The sequence below is a fragment of the Myotis lucifugus genome, unplaced genomic scaffold, assembly GCF_000147115.1.
Source record: "Myotis lucifugus unplaced genomic scaffold, Myoluc2.0 scaffold_405, whole genome shotgun sequence".
Taxonomy (NCBI): domain Eukaryota; kingdom Metazoa; phylum Chordata; class Mammalia; order Chiroptera; family Vespertilionidae; genus Myotis; species Myotis lucifugus.
The window spans coordinates 610430-632828 of NW_005871453.1; the positions used below are offsets into that span (position 1 = coordinate 610430).

Genomic DNA, 22399 nt, shown 5'->3' on the forward strand with positions numbered 1-22399 from the left:
AAGAGGGGGGGGAGGACCTATGTAATACTTTCAACAATAAAGTTTTTTTTTAATTTGGCCTCAAAATGCTAAACTAAAACCTGAAAATGTCGCAACTTTTTGTCATTGTGCAAGACGTCATTTCAAAAACACGAGTTACGAGTGTCCTGAAATTTCAAGGCTGAATAATATCTAAATACTCATGTAGAAATCCTGGAAATGGACAGTAGAACGTTTCTTTAAAAGAGTGGTTTTCAACGGGAGGAGAGGGTGTAAATTCATCCCCCCTCCAGGGGCACATGGCCATGTCTGGACACATGTTTGGTTGTCACGAGCTGTGGAGAAAAGGAATGTGAGTGGTATCTAGTGGGGAGAAGTCCAGAGCTGCTGCTGACCACCCTACAGGGCACAAAATGGCCCCCAAACAAATGACTGCCCAGCCCCAAATTTCAACAGTGCCCAGGCTGAGGAAGTCTGCTCTAAGATATAGTAAAGCTTTCAAAAAAGAATATTAGATTTTGCTATAAGCACAAAAGCAAGGAACAATAGAAATGGCTGCTTGAAAAAGTGTGGGTGGTGTCCTGATGAGAATTGGAAATAACGGAGAGTACAAATGAAGAGCAAAGGGGTAAACAAGAAAAGCGATGTTCAGTAAGTAGGAGGCGACACGGAGTGGAGAGCCTAGCCTGAACCCACCGTTGGACCTCCACATGGGGATCACTCAATTTTTGACCGTATTTAACCACGGCAGCTGGCAGGGTATGCCGCCTCCTCAACAAACACATTCATCAATTTGTACGGCTCCCGTTCTTCAGAAACATCTCTAAGACAATATATGAAATCCATTTTCTCCTGATTTCACTTGAAGATGAGTCACACAAGAGGCTGGCTATATGCTTGATTTCAGGCTTTTAAATGGGGAGAGCGGCTACTTAAAAAAAATTACAGGGTGGGAAAGGCAGACAAAGGCACTAAGAGACACTGAATCATTGTAATTGTTATGGGAAGTGGGGGAAGGCCATCCAGCCTAACCAATTTACACCGTTTTGCTTTACAAAATAAACATATACATTATGCTGACAATTTTGTGCCACATTTCACATGCTGGAATTAAAATAGCTTCAGAGAACATTTGGGAAAATAGCAGAGGGAAGCAATAAAATGAAATGGCAAAGAACCATTAGCTATTGAAGTCCATCCATTACTATTCAAGGTAAATAGCCTAATGAAGTCCTTCTTTCTCAGTTCTGTAAATAACTTCCTTCCCCCATCTAGTGCCTATCTGTGTACTGAATCACAAGGAAAACGGGGTTCCTCTCACAGACCCACACTTCTTACAAGGCTGAGCACTTGATATCCACAAAGAGAAGAACCCCATACTGGACAAAGCGGTCACGAAGATTGCTCCTAGAGCACATGTGAATGCTACGGAATTCTTAAAGGGGATTTAAAATGCTATATTGCTAGAGGAGATTGACAAGTGCAGCCATGAACTCTGAGTTAACGATCACTCTAAGGTTTTCGGGAACATTAAGAAATGGACATGCGCATTGTCTCCTTTTGACCACATCTGTAAATACTAGAAGAAACAGTTCCTAATGGAAGTACACATAGAGTTTGGGTATGACTCACTTTAAACCTCAGTGATTAGAACTTCAATAATTTGCACTGGATGATAACTTAGAGTTGGGCTGAAGTTGACTAAGCAAAACTTTACAGAACATGAGATTTATTAATAGTATAAACAAGATAACAAAATTAAATAAGCTCCAGTCATAGGTGCGAATCAAATCATTTTTCTCCACTTGTTACAAAGGTCCCCTAAAAGACTGTTTTAGGCACCTCCACATTAGCAAAAGGAGGAGCGAAGGAGGGAGAGGAGGAGAAGCAGGGGCAGCAACAGTGCACATTTATTGTTGCTACTTGTCAGACGGCGTGTGAAGGACATAACAACAACTTGTTTTGCATTAAGCACTTGCAGTAAACAACCACCTTATGAGACAGGTACTTAGAGATCTAGGAACCCTTACCTGCAGTTCCAAAATCCAAAATGATCTGAAACCTGGCAGCTTTCTGTAACTCATTTACCGATAAAGCTTGGACAGCCCCGATTTGGCAGCAAGCCCTGACCCGAGGTGACATGAGACTCTGCATGAGCTGGGAGGGCCGCACGTGGAGGGGCTGCTCACGGGTTTCGCTGCAGAACGATGCGTGTGGTAGATTATGGGGCCTGTCCCTGGCCCCACTGAGGGGGGCTGTGGCAGACTGCCTCCTCTATCGCCTTTCTAAACTCCGAAAAATTCTGAATTCAAAAACACATTGGACCCCAGGGGCTTCAGATAAGGGGTGTGGACTGTGCTGTGCCTGTACTGAAGGTGAGTGAACACAATCTCCCAGGCCATTCTCTGGGGAACCTGCCCCAGGTCACACCTGGAGGGAGGGCGTGTGCGACAGGGACAGGATCCGCCTGGAGGTTCTGACTCCGGACCCACAATCTAGTCAGCAGTTGCGTGAGTGACTCTCCAGGCTTGGTAAGTACGATACATTGAAACCACATTTAAATGATACCTTTCACTCGCTCAGATAACGCAGTTACTGAGGATGCTGAGTGAAGGAGTGCTGGGGTCCAATCCCAGCGGGTCCAGGGGTCCCCAAAGGTGTGAACGGAGTCGGCGAAGAAGGAATGACACGAAGACAGCCTTCAGTTGATCAGCAGCCTAGTCAGGACCTCTAGCCAGGATCTCCAGCCAAAGTTCTGGTCGGAGTTCTGGTTAGGAACTGATCAGGATCTGATGTTTATTGTCTTGTTACATTCGTATTTATACCAGCCGATTTTAATCCTGTCAATTTCTATTACAAAGGTTAGGGCGTTTCTTATCTCCATTCCAGGGAGTAAAGATTATGTAGCTTAACTACCCGCCTGGCACTTAACTAAGGGGTTGTATCCCCTCCCTAACCTCAGGGAAAAATCCCCACCTGGGGAAACAACCTTTCTTAGAGAGGTGACCTTGGTTAAAACACATGGCATTAAGGAGAGCAAACATATTAAGAACAATATGCTATATATGCCAGGTCCCTTGAAACATATGCTGTGCAGATGTTTCTTTCCTGCAGCGACTGTGTCAAGCAGCAAGGATGGACCGGCTTCCGGCAAAGGAGTGCACTGTCCTGGAGAGGCCTCACTCACCCTTTTCTGGCTCTCTTCCTGGCTGTCCATTTCTCGAATCTTCTCCAGAATGGCCTCCTCTGTGGACCCAATCATGCCCAAGCTGCCCCTAAGGAGGTCTGCAATTTTCTCCCTAAACGAGGTGTGCTGGCTTTGCGAGGCTGCGGCCGCCTCCAGACTGGCCTTCAACCATTCGGGGGAACTCGCAAGAGTCTTTCTTCAAGAGGCTCAGCTCCTGCTTCGAGGCATCCCAGGCCCGCTGGCCCACAAGCAGCCTTTCTCGGAAGATGTGAACTTCCCTTTCCAGAGCTTCCTTTGCCTCTACAGCACTGAGCAAGTCCTAAGACAATGACATAAAGTGAGAACAAAAACATTAGCAGCCAATGGGAGGCACCTACGCTAGGTTTTTAAGGATTCGGGGTTTAATCCTCATTCCATTTTAAAATCAAAATCATCTCTTCAGAAAGTTATTAAATTGTAAAGGCTATGTCAGGTAAATTTAGGTGTCTAAAAAAGAGAAGAGATATATGCCCTGGTCAGGTAGCTTAATTGGTTAGAGTGTCGTCCCCATATACCAAGGTTACAGACTTGATACCTGGTCAGGGCACATACAAGAAGCAACCAATGAATGCATAAATAAGTGGAACAATAAATCGATGTTTCTCTCTCTCTCTCTCTCTCTCTCTCTCTCTCTCTCTCTCAAATGAATCAACAAATTTTAAAAAAAATTTTAATATATTTTTATTGATTTCAGAGAGGAAGGGAGAGGGAGAGAGAGATAGAAACATCAATATTGAGAGAGAATCATTGATTGGCTGCCTCCTGCACGCCCCCTACTGGGGACTGAGCCCACAACTCAGGCACATTTCCTGACTAGGAATTTAACCTTGACCTCCTGTTTCATAGGTCGATGCTCAACCACTGAGCCATGCTGGCCGGGCAACAAATAAAATTTTTTTAAAGATAAGAGATATAAATCAGGGCTAGGAAAAAAATAAAATTAGAGAAACCAAGATGGCGGCATAGGTAAACACGGGAGTTTGCTGCCTCGAACAACCACTTCAAAAATACAACTAAAAGACGGAACGGACATCATCCAGAACCACAGGAAAGCTGGCTGAGTGGATGTTCTACAACTAGGAGGAAAGAGAAAAGCATACCGAGGCTCAGAGGAGGCGCAGTGCTGAAGTAAAATACTAAGGTGCGGAGTGCATGCGGAGCGGGCTGGAGGCTGAGGGCGCGGTTGTCGTTTTCAATCGGGAGGGAGTCTCAGGCTCTGAGCTCCAGTTCCGGGCGAGTCTCTAAGGACCCACACTCATACGGGAGAAGCGGGACTGTCTGGCATCGCTCAGAACCCTAGGGCAGCTTTCTCTCCGTGGGGCTTGCAGCGACTACTGGGACACTGAGAAGCAGAGCCTCTGAGGGCAAGACTGAGAGCAGCCATAATTGCTAACCCCGCCCTGTGATCCCCCCCGCCCAAGCCCTGCAGGGAGCTTTTGCTGGATAGCCTCAGGCAAAAGCTAGATTAGCACCTCCCTAGAGATCCAGGAGCCAGGAAGCCCAGAGTCAGAGTGGGACCACCCAGCTTGCAGCTCCGTGGAACCATAAAAGACACACTCAGGGGGCAGACTCAGTGAGCACCAAAGCCCCATCGAAGCAAGTCTTGCCCCAGAGGGGTGTCTCCAGCACAGAAGTTCTCCCACCGCAGACACAGCTGATTCCCACAGCCAATTGGCCTGGAGGTCAATTCCCCACAGTGATAACTACAACAATCAAGGCTTAACCACAACAAGACTGTGCACAAAGCCCACAAGGGGGTGCACCAAGAGTGTCTACCTCAGGTAATTGAGACACTTAGCACAGAAAGGCACTCTATCGACACAGCGAAGCAAAAAAAATGCCGAGACAAAGAAACAGGACACAAACGACAGAATTGGAGGAAAGCAAACTGTTGGCTATAGAGTTTAAAACCACACTTTTAAGGTCTTTAAAGAACTGTTTAGAAGCCGCCGATAAATTGAGTAAGGCCCTCGAAAAGACTGGGTGAGACCGCCGATAAATGTAGTGAGATCCTCGAAAAGACTGGTAAGACCGCCGATAAATGTAGTGAGATCCTCAAGAAATCTAATGAGACCCTTGATGTGTGATAAAGGACCAACTAGAAATTAAGCATACACTGACTGAAATAAAGAATATTATACAGACTCCCAACAGCAGACCAGAGGGTCGCAAGGATCAAGTCAAAGATTTGAAATACGAAGAAGCAAAAAACACCCAACCAGAAAAGCAAAATGAAAAAAGAATCCGAAAATATGAAGATAGTGTAAGGAGCCTCTGGGACAACTTCAAGCCTACCAACATCCGAATTATAGGGGTGCCAGAAGATGAGAGAGAGCAAGATATTGAAAACCTATTTGAAGAAATAATGACAGAAAACTTCCCCTACCTGGTGAAAGGAATAGACTTCCAAGTCCAGGAAGCGCAGAGAACCCCAAACAAAAAGAATCCAAAGAGGACCACACCAAGACACATCATAATTAAAATGCCAAGAGCAAAAGACAAAGAGAGAATCCTAAAAGCAGCAAGAGAAAGAAAATCAGTTACCTACAAGGGAGTACCCATATGACTGTCAGCTGATTTCTCAACAGAAACTTTGCAGGCCAGAAGGGAATGGCAAGAAATATTCAAAGTGATGAATACCAAGAACCTACAACCAAGACTACTTTATCCAGCAAAGCTATCATTCAGAAGTGAAGGCCAGATAAAGAGCTTCACAGATAAGAAAAAGCTAAAGGAGTTCATCACCACCAAACCAGTATTATATGAAATGCTGAAAGGTATCCTTTAAGAAGAGGAAGAAGAAGAAAAAGGTAATGATACAAATTATGAACAACAAATACACATCTATCAACAAGTGAATCTAAAAATCAAGTGAATAAATAATCTGATGAACTGGTGATTGTAATAGAATCAGGGACATAGAAAGGGAATGGACTGACTATTTTTTTTTTGGGGGGGGAAGGGTGTGGGGGTGAGTGAAGAGATTAGACAACAATCGTGCACCTATGGATGAGGACAGTGGGTTGGGAGTGAGGGCAGAAGGTGGGGTTGGAACTGGGTGGAGGGGAGTTATGGTGGGAAAAAAGAGTAACTAATGTAATAACCTGAACAATAAAGATTTAATAAAATAAAAAAAAAATTGACATATAAGCCTTTTATATGTGGACTTCTGGAAAGAGTTAATAAAAAACCAATCATTGGGGGGCAGGGGAGACTGGGTGAAGGTCAATGGGGGAAAAAAGGAAACATATGTACTACTATTTGCAATACTTTAAACAATAAAACAAATTTTTTAAAAAAAAACAATTGTTGACTAATATACTAGTAGATTCAATCCATATCTAGTACTGTATGGTTACAAAACCATTAGTTCTCAAGCTTGGTAGCGAAATTGATTTTGAAAAAACAGTAAACCCTCAGATGCCTAACTAAATACTAAAAATTAACTAGAGGTGTCTCTTTAATACTAGTCTAAATAATACAATGTTCTCATAGGGACATCATTGCATAGAGAGTAAGGTCTTTCTTTCAATATTCATTGACTGTGTGTCCCCTTTTCTCATGAAGACAAACTAAAACTGGCAGGACCTGAAGAAAGGAGCAGAGATCACTAGCCATTTGGTGGGAGGGAGAATGAAAAGCAGAGGGAGGTAAACCACCATACGGAGAGTAATAATTCCAATGAATGTAAAAAATGTATCACTAGGTTCATAAACACAATGAAAGGCATGGGGAAGGTTACCTGAGCACCTATTTCTGTTTACCATAATCTAGAATGTTCCATAGAGACATAGAAGGGGCATCTTTAAATTCATTTTTAAAAAACCAACACTTGTTGGCGTCAAGTTCCAAAACACAGGAGTTCACATTAGATAAGATTAAGCAGTTGGTTGACCAGCTCTGCTATAGTATTGCAGCCTACTGAACTGACAAAAATAGTTTATTTTTTATTAAAAATAGTAGTTAGGGTAAAAAAAACAACTAAAAAGCAACAATATCTTTGAATAACAGATTCTACAACTACACTAGCCAGTAACATTTCAGGCTGCTAGTTAAAATGCAATCACGCCTTTTGCATTAAAACTGAGTTTTAAGAGAAATTTACCTCCACCAACAGCATGTAGACAAGGAAAATATTACTTGAAATGCTCCTCCCTACTTTTTATTTATAAAAGAGAATGTCTTACTTTTTTCCCCCTTTTTGGTGATTTTTGTAATTTAATCAAGGAAGCCTCAGGCATCAATGTGAAATAAAAGTCATCGCGTGGAGAGGTAGTTAGAGAAGCTGCCCTTTCAGAGATGTAATAAACTAATTGCGGGACCTATTTTGTGAGATGCTTTGCTCTTCGAGGTCCTGGCAGCGGCTCTGTAACCCTGTTCCCTTTCCCAGCCAGCCCTCTGCAAAGAAGCCCCCCCACTGCTGATTACATGTCGGCCCTTAGAGTAACGAGTCAAGGGCCCTTGATCACAAATACGATATTTTAACGCTTTACTGATGTCTTTTCAGATGGTGATACAATAGCTGCTCCATTTCAGTAACCAGTATGAGGGCTGGTGATGACAAGCGAGGCCTATATATGTCACTTGGAAACACCAATCCTAATGTGTGGTTAGAAAGCTGAGGTCCTAAATTCCAGGATGCATGGATTAAAAAAATATTTTCTTTTTTGTTAATCCTCACCCGAGGATATTTTCCCATTGATTTTAGGAGAGAGTAGAAGGGAGGGGTAGAGAGCAAGAGAGAGAAACATCAATGTGAGAGAGAGACATCAAGTGATAGCCTCCCGCACGTGCCCAGACCAGGCTGAGGACTGAGCCTGCAACTGGAATCAAACCCATGACCCTTCAGTCCGAGGGCCAATGCTCTCATCACTGAGCAAAACCAGCTAGGGCTCATGGATAGAAATTCAAATCTCCTCCGTTCTAAAACCCCATAGAATATTAGATATTAATTTTTATATTGAAAGAAAACCCTTAATGCAAAATAAGGGAGTTTCCATGGTCAATATACTGTTAACCAAGTATTTTCAAAAGGTCCCCAAAAAACATATCAGACACTGGAGTACTATAGACTTACTATCAGTTTGGAGTAAACTACCCAATTGGCAGCTTACACCAGAGACCAATAAACACAGTAAAAATATTACAGCTCCAAGGGATTTTTTCCACCTCAATGTCAGACCGTGGTCTTACTGCCTTAGCGACAAGGACCGAAACAGTCCACTAGTGAATCCAAAGCACAAACACATGTCCAGTGGAAATCAGAAAATTCATCTGGGATCGTGGGATGCCGTGGCACAGGGCAGCGGGTCCAATTTCTTTCCTGGTCATGTTTCAGGCCAGTGAACAATTTGCTAATTCGCGTATGAAATGCAGAACTGGGAGCCAGTGACAAGGCCTTGGGGACAGCCACTCTCCCGGCGCTCTGATTAAGCACTTCAGGGGCACAGGGCTGAGCTGCTGGGCACAGATGTCCTCAGACTGCAAATGCAATTACCTGTAGAGCTATCAGGAGGCAGCGGCCAGAGTGGAGTCTGGTTGCGTGGCTACCTCAAGGATACGCGGAAGTAATGTGACATGGGTATCGCGGGCCAGGACCTGAGGCTGCTGTCAGACCACACTGACACGCAAATCAAGGCTGACCTCCACGGGGAACCACATCTGCAAAAAAGGTCAGGCCCTATAGAGACAGTGACTGCGGTCCCTGTACTAAATTTACTTTAATTAACAAATCTTTAGATTCAGTCCTACTAATGCAACAAATGAATAATGATACCTTTGCAAATACTTTTAGCAAAGACAATTGTAAATGATATGAGTTAGGCATTCTATTTAACTTCTTAATTAAATGCATGTCTTCATTCATTGCCAATTAAATGCATTGAGTAATGAAACCAAAGGTTTGTGATTTAAAAACACAGTTGATTCCTATTATAATGTTGCTAGCTATTTATTATATGGATTTGGATATGCGTGAGATCAAACTGCCTCTCAAAAAATACAATGACTAATGTCCGGGTGGCAAACCTCTGGCTCTGGCTGAATTCATCCAAACCCAGACAGATTTTGTGAAATGAAAAACCAGTTGGCTGCTTCTACCTACTGCAGTTAAGGCGGACAAATAAACTCAGAAATCCTCCCCAAACAGGCACTCTCATACATTGCTGGTAGAAGTGTGAGTAGATATGCTAGGTCAGTGATGGCGAACCTTTTGAGCTCGGCATGTCAGCATTTTGAAAAACGCTAATTTAACTCTGGTGCCGTGTCACATATAGAAATTTTTTGATATTTGCAACCATAGTAAAACAAAGATGTATATTTTTGATATTTATTTTATATATTTAAATGCCATTTAACAAAGAAAAATCAACCCAAAAAATGAGTTCGCGTGTCACCTCTGACACGCATGTCATAGGTTCGCCATCACTGCGCTAGGTATTTACACCAAAATATGTAACAAAATGTAATAGGCACATATCCTGTGGCCCTGCAATTCCAGTCTTTAAAATATACCTGGAGATCATTAAATATGGAAAATAAGGTATGTGCAAAGTTATTCAATCATAGGTAGCAAAAGAGTAGGTACTACATGAATGTTCAGTGGCATGTGACTGGTTAAAGAGGAGACACCCATCCCCCGAACATTATGTAGTCTTAAAAAGAACGGAGGAGCCGAAACCGGTTTGGCTCAGTGGATAGAGCGTCGGCCTGCGGACTGAAAGGTCCCAGGTTCGATTCCGGTCAAGGGCATGTACCTGGGTTGCGGGCACATCCCCAGTAGGAGGTGTGCAGGAGGCGGCTGGTCGATGTTTCTCTCTCATCGATGTTTCTAACTCTCTATCTCTCTCTCCCTTCCTCTCTGTAAAAAATCAATAAAATATATTTAAAAAAAAAAAAGAACGGAGGAAACTTTTTATACACTGATATGAAAGGCTCTCTAAGATAGATATAGTTAGTGAAAAAAGTCAAGTGCCTAACAATGTGTCTAGTACCATTTGTACCTAAATAAAAAGAGAATCTCCACATATATGCATAGGCAACTACCAGTTCTGATCATCTCTAGAGAAGGGAACTATAGCCAGTGGGCAGAAGTGGAAGGAAGATGACACAGAACAGTGGCAACTCTGAGAACACCCAGGGAATCTGGGCCCATTAAAGTTCTGTCAATAGTGATATGAACACACACACATGCACGCATACATGCACATGCACACACATGCATGTACACACACACTAAACGTAGGCTGCATAAGTAAAGTATCTAGAATAAGGGAGGTGATGTCCTTCTATTTCTATTTCCCTGTTTCTATTTCCCTTGAACCAAACGAAGCCTGAAGTTTGCATTTGGTTCTGGGATACAAATTTTAATAGAGGTAAAACCCTCCTAGAACAATGCTACTCAAACTGTGAATAAAACTCTAGTGTACCTCCTACAACTGTCCCCAGTCCCCACAAGATAATTTCAGAAATTAAGGGTAAGAGCAGTAATTTCTATAGCAGTTTGGCTTTTTTTGTTGTTTACTATAACAACTCATTTAATAACCTTATATAACACTATCTACTTCAGGTATTCTAGTGAAATTTTCTGTGGATGAGAGCATTGACATCAATTTTTGAATCAGGTATAGACCCTTCGGGTTTTGTAGAACGGACACAGGAGCTACATATCTGTTGTGCAAATAAGAACACGTTGCATGTGATGGTTTAAGGTTCTTTTGCCAACCATTACCCAAAAGTATAAAGTATATCAAACACAGTCCATTTCTTTCATCAAAAGAATTTAAATTTCCATAGAAAGATAAATCTAACTGTACCTTTATACAATAAATTGATAAAACTGTCTACCGAGGAATACTTGAAGATGGATTTTGAAAACACACTTACTTTACTTTGGAGACAAGTTACAAATAAAAATCTTGAGCTCTATGAAATTGCTTTAAAACCTCTTCTAGTATCAACAATCCTTTGTGAGATTCGTTTTCTACTGTAAGTGCTTTAAAAGCAAAACATAGAAAAAGTTTAATATACATTAGCCCCTGCTAGGAGCATTGTCATCAACCCAACCAAGATGACAAAGGTTAACAAGCAGGAAGCTAGCTCGTTATCACAATAAAACTTTCATTCAAAGTGAGCACACAGGACTTCAATACAGAGAATTTTAGTCCTAACTTCTTGTTCAGATACAATTGCGAAATGACAAAAAGCTGTCAGTACAATAGTGTTTTCCACATTAACCCTGCACACACACTTTCAAAAAAGAAAGTGCACAGTTTATGTAATTCTTTTCCCCACGTTTATTCTGATTCTATTTATCCAAATTATATTTATATTAACTTTATGTCTGTGGCTTCTGATACTTAAAATGCAAACTTATGCTTTTTGTGTCTTTTAAAATAATTTTTCCATGAATTCATTTTATTGATATTTTTTACAAAAGTATTGGTTAGCAATAAATTGAAAATAAATCTGTAGGGAAAACTAATCCTTCCCACAGATAGTTTGAGAAAAGCTGTACAAGAGAACAGAGTTCAGAAAGGAGAAGGATGAAAGTCTTGAAACCATGTTCTAAGAGGAAATGGTAGCCCTCACCAATTTGGTTCAGTGGATAGAGCATCAGCCCAAGGACTGAAAGGTCTCAGGTTCAATTCTGATCAAGGGCATGTACCTCGGTTGCAGGCTCTATCCACGAATCAATGTCTCTCTCTCACATCAATGTTTCTCTCTGTGTGCCTCTCCCCCTCCCTTCCACTCTCTAAAAATCAATGGAAAAATTTCCCCAGGTGAAGATTAACAACAAAAGAGGAAATGGGAAGAGAACCGGGACATTTGTCCTGTAGATGTCTTCACCCAATTGAAGGTAAAAAGGAGAATGAGGTCTGTTCTGCGTGGGCTCACGATCTAATGGCGTGCACACTGCATAGTAACATCTCACTTCGAAATGAGGAAGACCTTTCCCAAATCTGAGCTATCACAAACCTTGGGAAATACTGAAAATTCAGCTCAAGTTTTAAATTCTCATCACTGACAAAATCAATACAAGTTGACAATGAATGTAGCTGCCCATGAAGCCAGTATGTCCCGGGCTTCCCTGCAGTCAACACTGCCCTAACCTGGTCAGACTGTGCCCCGAGGACCATGGACAGTTCCCAGCTGGAAATGCGAAGAGGGACATCATCCAAATGGAATGGATTCAGCATCATATGCTAAGATTAAACCCATAATAAAAATATTTAGGTAGTTCTGTTATTTAAATGCTGTTTTAATTTATTTTAAATGTATGAACAGAACTTCAAGGCAAAGGAATGGAGACTTATAGTTACAGAGCAGAAATGAATTACAAACCTTGACAATGTATATACCATAATATTTTTTAAATGGAAAGTAGAAATAAGGGAGTAAAAAGTAAGAGTCATTAAGTTCCTCATATTCTATATCAGAAAATCTAAAGATACTATCTCACATTGTTGAATCAAGAACAGAAATGTATTACTTTAACGTCTTAATAGCAATTATCAGAAGTTTAAAAAAAAGAGTGTAAGACTGAGGCTAGATAGAAGTGGAAGAAGAGAGGACTTGAAATTTTACTTTGGAATCTTATCAACATGTTTAGTTGTGATTACATGAGCAGATTATTATTTTAGTGTTATTTTCATTTTAATTCCTTTCCCAGAGGCTAGGATTCTCCAACCTCACAGATGATAAGAAAGAAGATTCAAGCAAGGAAAGTTTGAAAGATCTGGGCTGTTTTGCCTGAAGGAGAGCCTTAGAAATCCATGATAAATGTCTTCGAATACTTGAAGGGTAATCATAAGAGAGGGGATTCCCATTTATTCTGTGACATTTCACTAAGAAAGAACCAGGATGTGAACATGAATTACTAGTATAGGGCTTCTGAGCCTGACTTGCTACAATGAAGAACTGCCAAACCATTAGGATTGCACAGAGGAGGTGAATTCCCCGCCTCTGGTGGAGTTCAAGGAAAGGCTGGACACTAGCTGGACAGGGACATTTTAAAGATGGTACTTATTTTACATACAGTTAGATGACCTGGACTTAAAAGACCTTCAGCAGCACATATACTAAAATTGGAACGACAGAGAGAAGATTAATGTGACCCCTGCACAAGGACGACATGCAAATTCATGAAGTGTTTTATATTTAATCAATACTAGGTAGATAGATAGATGACCTTGAGGTCACTTTCGACATTATGATTCTATGACTGTAGAGATCTTTAGTTTCCTTAGTAATTTATCCTGTCCAGCAATTTCTCACTTCCAGAAACTATTTCCATATGCCTGTATTTTAATCTCTGGATAAAAAAAATAAATGGGAAAGGAAAATCAAACACTGAGCATCAATCATGTACTGTGCATGTCCTCAGGACTTTATGTATATCATTCAATCCTAAGAATAATTGTAAGAGACAAATCCTTAAATACTGTTCCTATTTGACAGACAAGAAACTGAGATTCAAAGAGGTAAAGTCAGATGCCTGCGATCATAGAGCCAAATGATGCTAGAGCCCGGATAAAAACCCAAGAGCCTGTACACCACTCTGCTCTCCATGACTCCTGTATGTCTTCCTTCTTACATAACAGTACGGCTGGCTGACAAACCAAGAAAGCAGAGGAGACATCCCCCGGAGTCTGCCTGACTCCAAAACCAGTATTCTTTCCTAGCGTCAGTTCTAACTATGAGAACTGAAGGAAATGTGGACAGTGTGGAGGAAAAAGAAACCATTTGAAATCCAATAAGTACGTTTAATTTCTGATCTACTCATTTGAACTTCTGATGTCTGTAGGGAATGTGTGTGTGGCTTGTGTGGATAAAGTGACTACTTCTCTCAACGTTGGATGATTTCACGATAACCAAGAGAAAAGGTGCCAATCTTTGACAGTTTTTAAAACATACTTCAATGTCCACTACTAAAGATTTTAAATAAGATATATTTCCATACATGTAATGAACCACCTGGATTTCTATTGGGGAAATTTTCATAAAGTAACTTGAATAGAGTCGTTAAGAAAACCAGAAAAGCTGAGTTTGGTGGAAGCAGCCTCGGGCCCCGCGGATACTTGTACCTCCGCAGTCTTTCTGGACTTCACTAATAAAGTAAGTTTCCTACCTCAAAAACAGAGCTTTAGAAAGCATTATGAAGACTCTTCCTGAGACCAGCAATGTGTCAGGAAAACCGCTTGACAGTATTTTTCAGTAATAAATCTTTGGAGTCGTAACCCTATGAATGAGGACTTTATTAAAGACCACAAATTTTTTATTGCCCACATTTTTTTTACAATTTTTATTATGTTGGCAGGAACTTCATCCCAAAGTGAATGTGTTTCCAAAGTCTGAACAACATTGCATCAGTCGTTTACAAGTAAAGACACTTATGTAAGAAAAGGAATGAGTTCTGGTTTTTGTAATGTGCTCTTTTAACACATTTTCATTTCCTACTACTAATCTTCAGAAATGCATTTTTATAGATAAATATTAAATTCCTAATTTTCAATCCTGATAATTCAATAACTACTATTTATAATTGATTAAAGTTATTCATTCACTGAGGAAATTTACATAGCTACAGGTTGTTGTTCCACTAACAAATAATTTTTGGCCTCAGACTTGTAGGTAGAATGTAGCTGTGAATATACAAGTAAAGGGAATTATTGATGACAGCATAATAACTTAATGACAGAGTGAAAATCCCAGCTTTGCTACTTAATTGCTGTGTGAACTTGAGCCAAGTACATAACCTCTTTGAGTACTTAGTACAATGACTGTGTTAATGGTATGTGTTTGATAAATGGTGACCATACTAATGATTCTAATAGTATTCATGTAAAATGTCTGAGAGCCTTAAACCTCACTCAGAAGGTTTACTCACAAGTAAAACATTAAGAGTGTTATTCTGAAATAATTTTATGTATATCATAAGACAGAGCAAATGAGTAAATATTGTTGGGATCCAAAAGATATAAAATAAAAGGATATTAAGAAAACACTAGAATATTGCTTTTTATTAAAAACTAGAGGCCCAATGCACGAAATTCGTGCAAGGGGCTCAGCCCTTGCAGGCCCGGCTTGGTCCGGAAGGTCATTCTGCTATTTGGTCTAATTAGCATATTAGCTCTTTATTATATAGGATACCAGGTAATATTGTCAAAATAAAATAAAATGTTTAATAAGACTATGAGTTTTTGTTTGTTTTTCTTGTTTGTTCATTTGTTGCTTTCAGTTTTATATCCCACATGAGTGAAATCTTATGGTTCTTGACTTTTTCTGTCTGACTTACTTCATGTAGAGTGATAGACACAGATAACAGTATGTGGTTACCAGAGAGAAGAGGGGTGGGAGGTTAGTAAAAGGTAACGGGGTCAAATATATAGTGACAGAATAAGATCTGACTTTGGGTGGTGGGCTCACAATGCAATATACAAATGATGTCATCATAGAACTGTATACCTATATAATTTTATTAACCAATGTCACCCAGATAAATTTCTTTTAAAAAAATAAATTAAATACCACTATACATTTATTACTAAAAATGTATTTCTAGATCTGTCCACGGAAAGCAATAACACCCCCACCAGCAGCGAGCCTACAAAGCCTAAATCTTGTTTCTAAGCACCGTTCACCAGCAAAAGGAAACAAAGGTCCTTAGCGAACAGGCTCATTTCAGTTCTGTAGCCTGAAAACTGCAGGTGACCTAAGGCAGCTTCTGTCAGAAAGCAAGGAAGCGATGAGAGACGACAGGAGTCAGGTTACAAGCTACAGAGACCATCTTCGTGGGGCTCCTGCTGGCCAAATGTGATAGATTTTGAGCACACACACAAAAAAAAGAATCGATTTCAACACAGTAAATAAGTAAAAATCCATGTGCCCATAGAATTGAAAAGAAACGGAAAGAAAACAATTTAAAAGCTTTTCTATACAGAAGAATGCCAGCTAATAAGTAGAATGGTAAAATAAGAATATTACCACTTTGCCACCACCCTTGGTGTAATCCAAGCAAGAATCGATGGATGCTAAAGTCAATGGGAACAGAATTCACCTGCCAATTATCACCCCGCAGATACCTTATGTAAAAGCATACCTTTACACTAAAGAGATGGGCAATAAACTTAGCGTCAGCAACAATGGAACGTTCTAAATCATTTGCCCCCAACGTGATGCAATATTAAGCATACAACTTTACCACTGAAATGGTCTTGCCAAAAAGGTTTACTCTGCATCCAATCCAGGCTCTAGCTACCACTTTAAGTGTATAGGGTATAGAAAAACAAGTTAAACAATATCATGAAGATACAGTCAGAGCACTTCTCCCCAAAAAGTCAATGCTATTTAAAAAAAAAACTATAAAAGGCTAAAAATAACCAACAAATGCAATGAGTAAACCTAGACTGGATCCAAATGTGGGGACGAAAACAGCTATAAAAGACATTCTTATAGAGTGATGACAGCTGAATGTAGAATATTAGATGATTATTGGTTATTGTTGCGTAACAAATGACCCCAAACTTAGGGCTAAATACAACAAATGTCTATCATCTCACAGTCCCCAGGGGTCAGGAATGCGGGCATGACTCAGCTTGGTGTTTCTGACTGAAGGCTTCTCATGGGTTACAGTCAAGTTGTTGATCAGGGTGACAGTCATCTCAAGACTCTGCTGAAGGAGATTCACCTCCACGCTCACTCACATGGTAGCCGACAGGCCTCACTTGCTGGCCACACGGGCCTTACCACAGGCTGGCTGAGGGGCCTCACCACATGGCAGTTGGCTCCCATCAAAGCAATGACTCAAGAGAGATGAAAAGAGTGCATCTAAGATTGAAGTCAGTCTTTTTATAAACCAACTCAGAAGTGACATCCTATCACTTCTGACATATTATAGTCACTGGAAGTGAGTCACTTAGTCCAGCCCACACACAAGGGGAGAGGAATTAAATTCCACATCTCAGGGGAGGAGGACAAAAAACTTGTGGGCTTGAAACCACCACAGATGATCTCATGGCTTTATTGTTAACTCTGAGATATAAAAATGGCATTGTGGTGATATAGGGTAGTGTCCTTACTCTTACGATACATATGCTGAAATAGCTAGATACAATACATATAACGTCTGCAAACTATTTTCAAGTGGTTGTCCAAATGCGTGTGTGTGTGTGTGTGTGTGTAAAGTAATAAAACAAATATATCAAGATGCTAACAAGTGTTACATTTTGGTGGATGGGTGTTCACTGTATTCCTTCACTCTTTCTATATATTTTAAGTTTTTTCATAAGAAAATGTTGGAGTAGCCCAGCCAGCATGGCTCAGTGGTTGAGCATCGACCTATGAACTAGGAGGTCACGGTTTGATTTCTGTTCAGGGCACATGCCCGGGTTGCAGGCTCGATCCCCAGTGTGGGGCATGCAGGAGACAGCCAATCAATGACTCTCTCTCATCATTGATGTTTCTATCTCTCTCTCCCTCTCCATTCCTCTCTGAAATCAATAAAAAATTTTTTTTAAAAAAAAGGAAAAAAGAAAATGTTGGAGTAAAGCAATTTACTTGATCTTTTCAAATTAGCTAGAACCACAGCAAAGGATTGCTGTGGACTGAATTGTGTCTCCCCTAAATTCATATGTTGAGGCCCTCATGTCCATTGTGGTGGTGTTTGGAGATGGAACCCTTGAGAGGTAATTAGATTTAGGTGACATCATGAGGGTGTTGTCCTCATGCTGGGATTGGTGCCCTTGTAAGAAGAGACACCAGACAGCTTTCTCCCTCTCTGCCACGTGAGGACACGGCGAGAAGGCAGCCATCTGCAAGCCAGGAAGACAGCTCTCACCAGGACCCTTCATCTTGCTCTTCCAGCCTCCAGAACTGTGAGAAATAAATGTCCATTGCGTGCGCCACACAGTCTGTGGTATCTGGTATGGCGCCCCAAGCTGACTAACACAAGGGCTTTGAAATGATTGAAACTACTTGGTAACAATGACAAAACCTTTGCTCTTTTCAGCAAAGCTAATGTGTCAGGAGAAGAAATCCAGTGGTAAGAAGGGATTTGTGATGCAGGGAATTGGGAAGGGCGGGCATGGAAAGTATTATCATGACTGTGGATCGTTTCACAGTCTAACCGCCCATCCCATCCAGTTTGGCAGTAATCACTGGAGGCATGGAAGGCCCACAAGGAGACCCCACAAGAATGGCTCCTTGTACTGCATCCCAGTCCAGAACCCCTTGAGCTTGTGGGAGACCACTGGACCTTGGCCCCTCACGGAGCCTCTCTTTTTCAGCATTAGTCATTATCTAATTCAAAATTCCGTCCCCTTTACTATTTAATCCTTTCCTCTATATTTTAGTAACTGTACTCGCTCATTTTTGCTTTTGGAAATTGATCATTACTTTTTTTTTCTTCATTATTGTTGAAAGTATTACAGGTGACCCCTTTTTTCTCCCACTGACCCCTTATAGCCCGCCCCCACCCCCCACCCCAGGCCTTCACCACCCTATTGTCTGTGTCCATGGGTTCTGCATATATGCAGACAAGTTCTTAGCTTGATCTCTTCTGGTCCATCCACCCTCCTCCTAAATCATTACTATTAATCCCAGAATTGGTTTCTTTGCCACAAAATTTTATAAAAATATAATTAAAGGTTTATATAGTGTTAAAAATTTACAGTATTAATTCTCATGCTTAAACAGGTTCTAGCTATTTGATAAGATCAAGCAACTCACTATAAAAATAAAAGTTTAGAATTAAGAGTCCGTTTCCTTTGGCAACATGTCTCAAAATTATAATACCCATATTCTTTGACCCTGCAAGTCTGCTTCTAGGATTCTGTCTTACTGATATATTCTTGCACACAAAATACAAGATTATTGATAGCACCCTTGTTTATGATAGCATGTAGTGTATTACCATTTTTAAATAAAGAGGAAAACATAGTGTACAGAATATGCTGTCCTTGTTAAAAATAAATAAAAAGAGTAAGCATATGCATATATGGTCGTGGAATGGTTCTAGAAAGGTATATAAGAAGCTGTTAATAGAGGTTGCCTCTGAGGACAACTGGGTGGCTGGAGGCAGTGGGTAATATTTCACCATATACTATTGTGTCCCTTTAGAATTGTATATCTTGTTCAAAAACATAAATTTTACAAAATGTAATCCTTATGCTTAAAGTCAGACATTCTCCACAAACCCTGTCCCTTTAGGTGTTTCGTATTTCTTTTTGTCCTAGTTTTCTAGCTACGCCTCACATGGCCCCTCAGGGCCCCCTCGCGCAGCCCCAGAGACTGGTCTGGACAGCAGGTGTGCTCACCTGTATCCAGTTTCCAATTTCTGCTCCCATATCAGAACATCCCACAGACGCACACACACGCTTCCCGCTGTACCTGGTGCAGCCTGTCTCTCTCCTCGGCGCAGGAGGCGGCTCTCTTCTGCTCTCTGTTCACTTGGGAAACCAGCCTCATGATCGTCTCTCGGCTGGCTTTTGCCTCCATCTCATGGACATTCACGGTCTCTTCAAGAGTAACAAGTTGTCCTTTCAGAGACGTATTTTCCGTGCCCAGCTCCCTGAGCTGAAGAGAAAGCAATAGTAGCTGTCCCACAGGAATAACAAGTTCAAACCACTTTCTCCAAGCCACCCGGTCCCTATCCCCCGACGACTGCACTGTTATATGCCAACTGTGGAAGCTCTCGCCTCCATCCACTCAAAGGTCACATGTGCAAAGGCTGCCTCTACACTCATGGGTGGGCCCAGTGGTCAAATTAAAATTAATCAAAAGGTAGGCCCAGGGTAACAGTGATGAGAGCTCAGCTAAAAGCTCCGGACAGGACAAGCACCCTGACGTCTAAGTAACTGGGGGAAGGTGATGATCTGCAAGGTTACAGCAGCCAGGGCCACGGGTGTGTGGAAAAGAGGCACCAGCAGCATGCAAGGCGCTGCCTGGCACAGGAGAGGGATGCAGAGAGAAAGCAGGACTTTTAAAAACAAATCCTTCAAATTGATGCAAGCATAGCAAAGTCCTGAACTGCATGCTCCAACTGTGGCAATCACTGGGATTAGCAGGGCATTGCATTCTCTATGTTGTACATTTGCGTTAACTGGGGGCATCAGTAAGATTGCAAGATTTACAAAGATGGAACTCATCTTAACCTTATACTCGAGAAATATCCCAAAAATGACACACACTGTTTTTGCTGTTGGTGTATGTTTGTCTTAACTCAAAACAAACAAACAAAATATTCCTAAGACACAGCATTAAAATGAATAACTCATTGTATTTGACAATCTAAATATATTTTAGACAAACACAATCAATCCTTTCTGGAGAATAATTAATCTCCAAAAATGCTAGAAAGGATCTTGGAACTGAGCCTCAGAGAGGTGACATGGTTTGTCCCAGGTCACACACTCAATTCATGCTACATTTGGGCCGTGTCCCATTCTCTCGTCACCCCCAGACTCAGCCACAGCTCTTCTTTTCACGGCACATGTCAAAATGACCGCTAAATGTCTTTTTCATATGCATACAAACACCTTTAGAATTAAATCTTCATCTGATATCTTTTCATTCTTCTTATCTGGATCTAAGCAGTCCCGAAGACGAGCTAGAAATTCCTCATGTTCCTTGCAATTCTTCGACATTTGATTCTTATTCTCCTCGTTTTCCTTTACACGCTTTCTATCAGGCAAATAACAAATAAGTCATCAAACAAAGTCCAGAACTTAAGTTCTTTATGGGAAATCATCACTTTCATCACAATAGTTCCCCAGACCCAGAGCACATTACTGCCATGCAAACCCTGTAAAGGAAGGAGAAAATGGAAGCAATTCTGGGGCATCTACACTCGGCAGAAATGTAGGGAAATCTTCATGGCATCTTAGATCTAGTAACAGCAAGGGAGACAGACAGATTCTGTCAGCTGTCCCCAACCTTCTAGGATGTGCACAGGTGACAGGCCAAACCCCATGGTCTCTGTTGGGGCCTCAGGGGGAAGCAGGAGAGGGCTGCTACATTGGTTCTAGGGCACCAGGCTTATTTTAGAAGGGTTATTTCCAGCATTCCCTAGTTCATGGCCAAGCATAACTATAACAAAAAGTACATCGGGCCCGGCTGACATGGCTCAGTGCTTGAGCGTCAACCTATGAACCAGGAGGTCCAGTTCAATTCCCAGTCAGGACACATGCTTGGGTTACGGGCTTGATCCCCAGTGTGGGGTGTGCAGGAGGCAGCTGATCATGATTCTCTCTCATCTTTGATGTTTCTCTCTCCTCTCTCCTTCTCCCTTCCTCTCTAAAATAAATAAAAATTTAAAAGTACATCAGAAGCAGGGGGTGCTCCCACCTCTGGAAAAGATCATTATTAATTCTCACATACCCAGAGTTTTTAAAGCATATTGGAAGGGGCCAGTCAAGGAAAATCAGTCAATTTATGCTCTGCTACAAATACTTGATTTCAAATCTCAGGTAGGTTTGCTGAGATAACACAGTCTATTTCTCATGCTTTAACTCTTAGAGACTAAGAGATCCTCCTCAAAAAATAGACATATTTTAAAGGCAAATTAGAAATCATTTCAGTAATTTGGTACCATTTTTTTACTACTCTAGATAATAAACATGATTATTGCTTTCCCTCTCTGCCATGTTGAGTGTTTACTGCATATCCTTTTCCCTCCATTCAAAGATTAACAAAGCATGTAATTGCATAGACTCAAAAGCATATCATATTCCTATTTAGAAAAATGTATAAAAATCAAAGACCAACATCAATATCTCTCTCGGTTCTTATTTTCAGCAGATGGAAGGTAATATGTATCCAGTCTCCTGGCTCATGAAAGGCACAATTAATACTATAGCTCTGACTGATTTATATAGACGATTCCACACATTAACCCTGAGATTTCAGTCTCACTTCTCTATTCCAAGGGTTTCTAAAGTATTTCCACTTCTATGTGCATTTCACTTTTAGCCAGCAAAGTTGAAGGAGTCTATCCTAAAGACATAATCACAGAAATGTGGAATTATGAATGCCCATGAATACTCATTGCATGTCGGTTTTGAGTATCTATTAAAGGTGCTAAAGATACAGTAGTAAACAAAACAAATAAAAAACCTTGCCCTCATGAAGCTTATGTTCTAAATGGGAAGATGAACAATAAATAAAATATTAATGTGTGTAGAATGTATATTAGAAAAG

At 41.0% G+C, this 22399-nt stretch overlaps 1 protein-coding gene and 1 non-coding gene across 2 annotated transcripts in view; one reads left to right on the forward strand and one right to left on the reverse strand.

The window, feature by feature from the left end:
* Nucleotides 1–22399, reverse strand: part of LOC102440550 (coiled-coil domain-containing protein 170) — a 97178-nt gene that overhangs the window by 16704 nt on the left and 58075 nt on the right. Inside the window, 4 exon segments of the mRNA XM_023743643.1 lie at nucleotides 3167–3334; nucleotides 3336–3485; nucleotides 19592–19777; nucleotides 20740–20884. Of these exon segments, the coding sequence (XP_023599411.1) occupies nucleotides 3167–3334; nucleotides 3336–3485; nucleotides 19592–19777; nucleotides 20740–20884 (649 nt within the window).
* Nucleotides 13265–13367, forward strand: LOC111823140. The gene has a single exon (XR_002826144.1). It is a non-coding gene; the product is annotated as a U6 spliceosomal RNA (small nuclear RNA).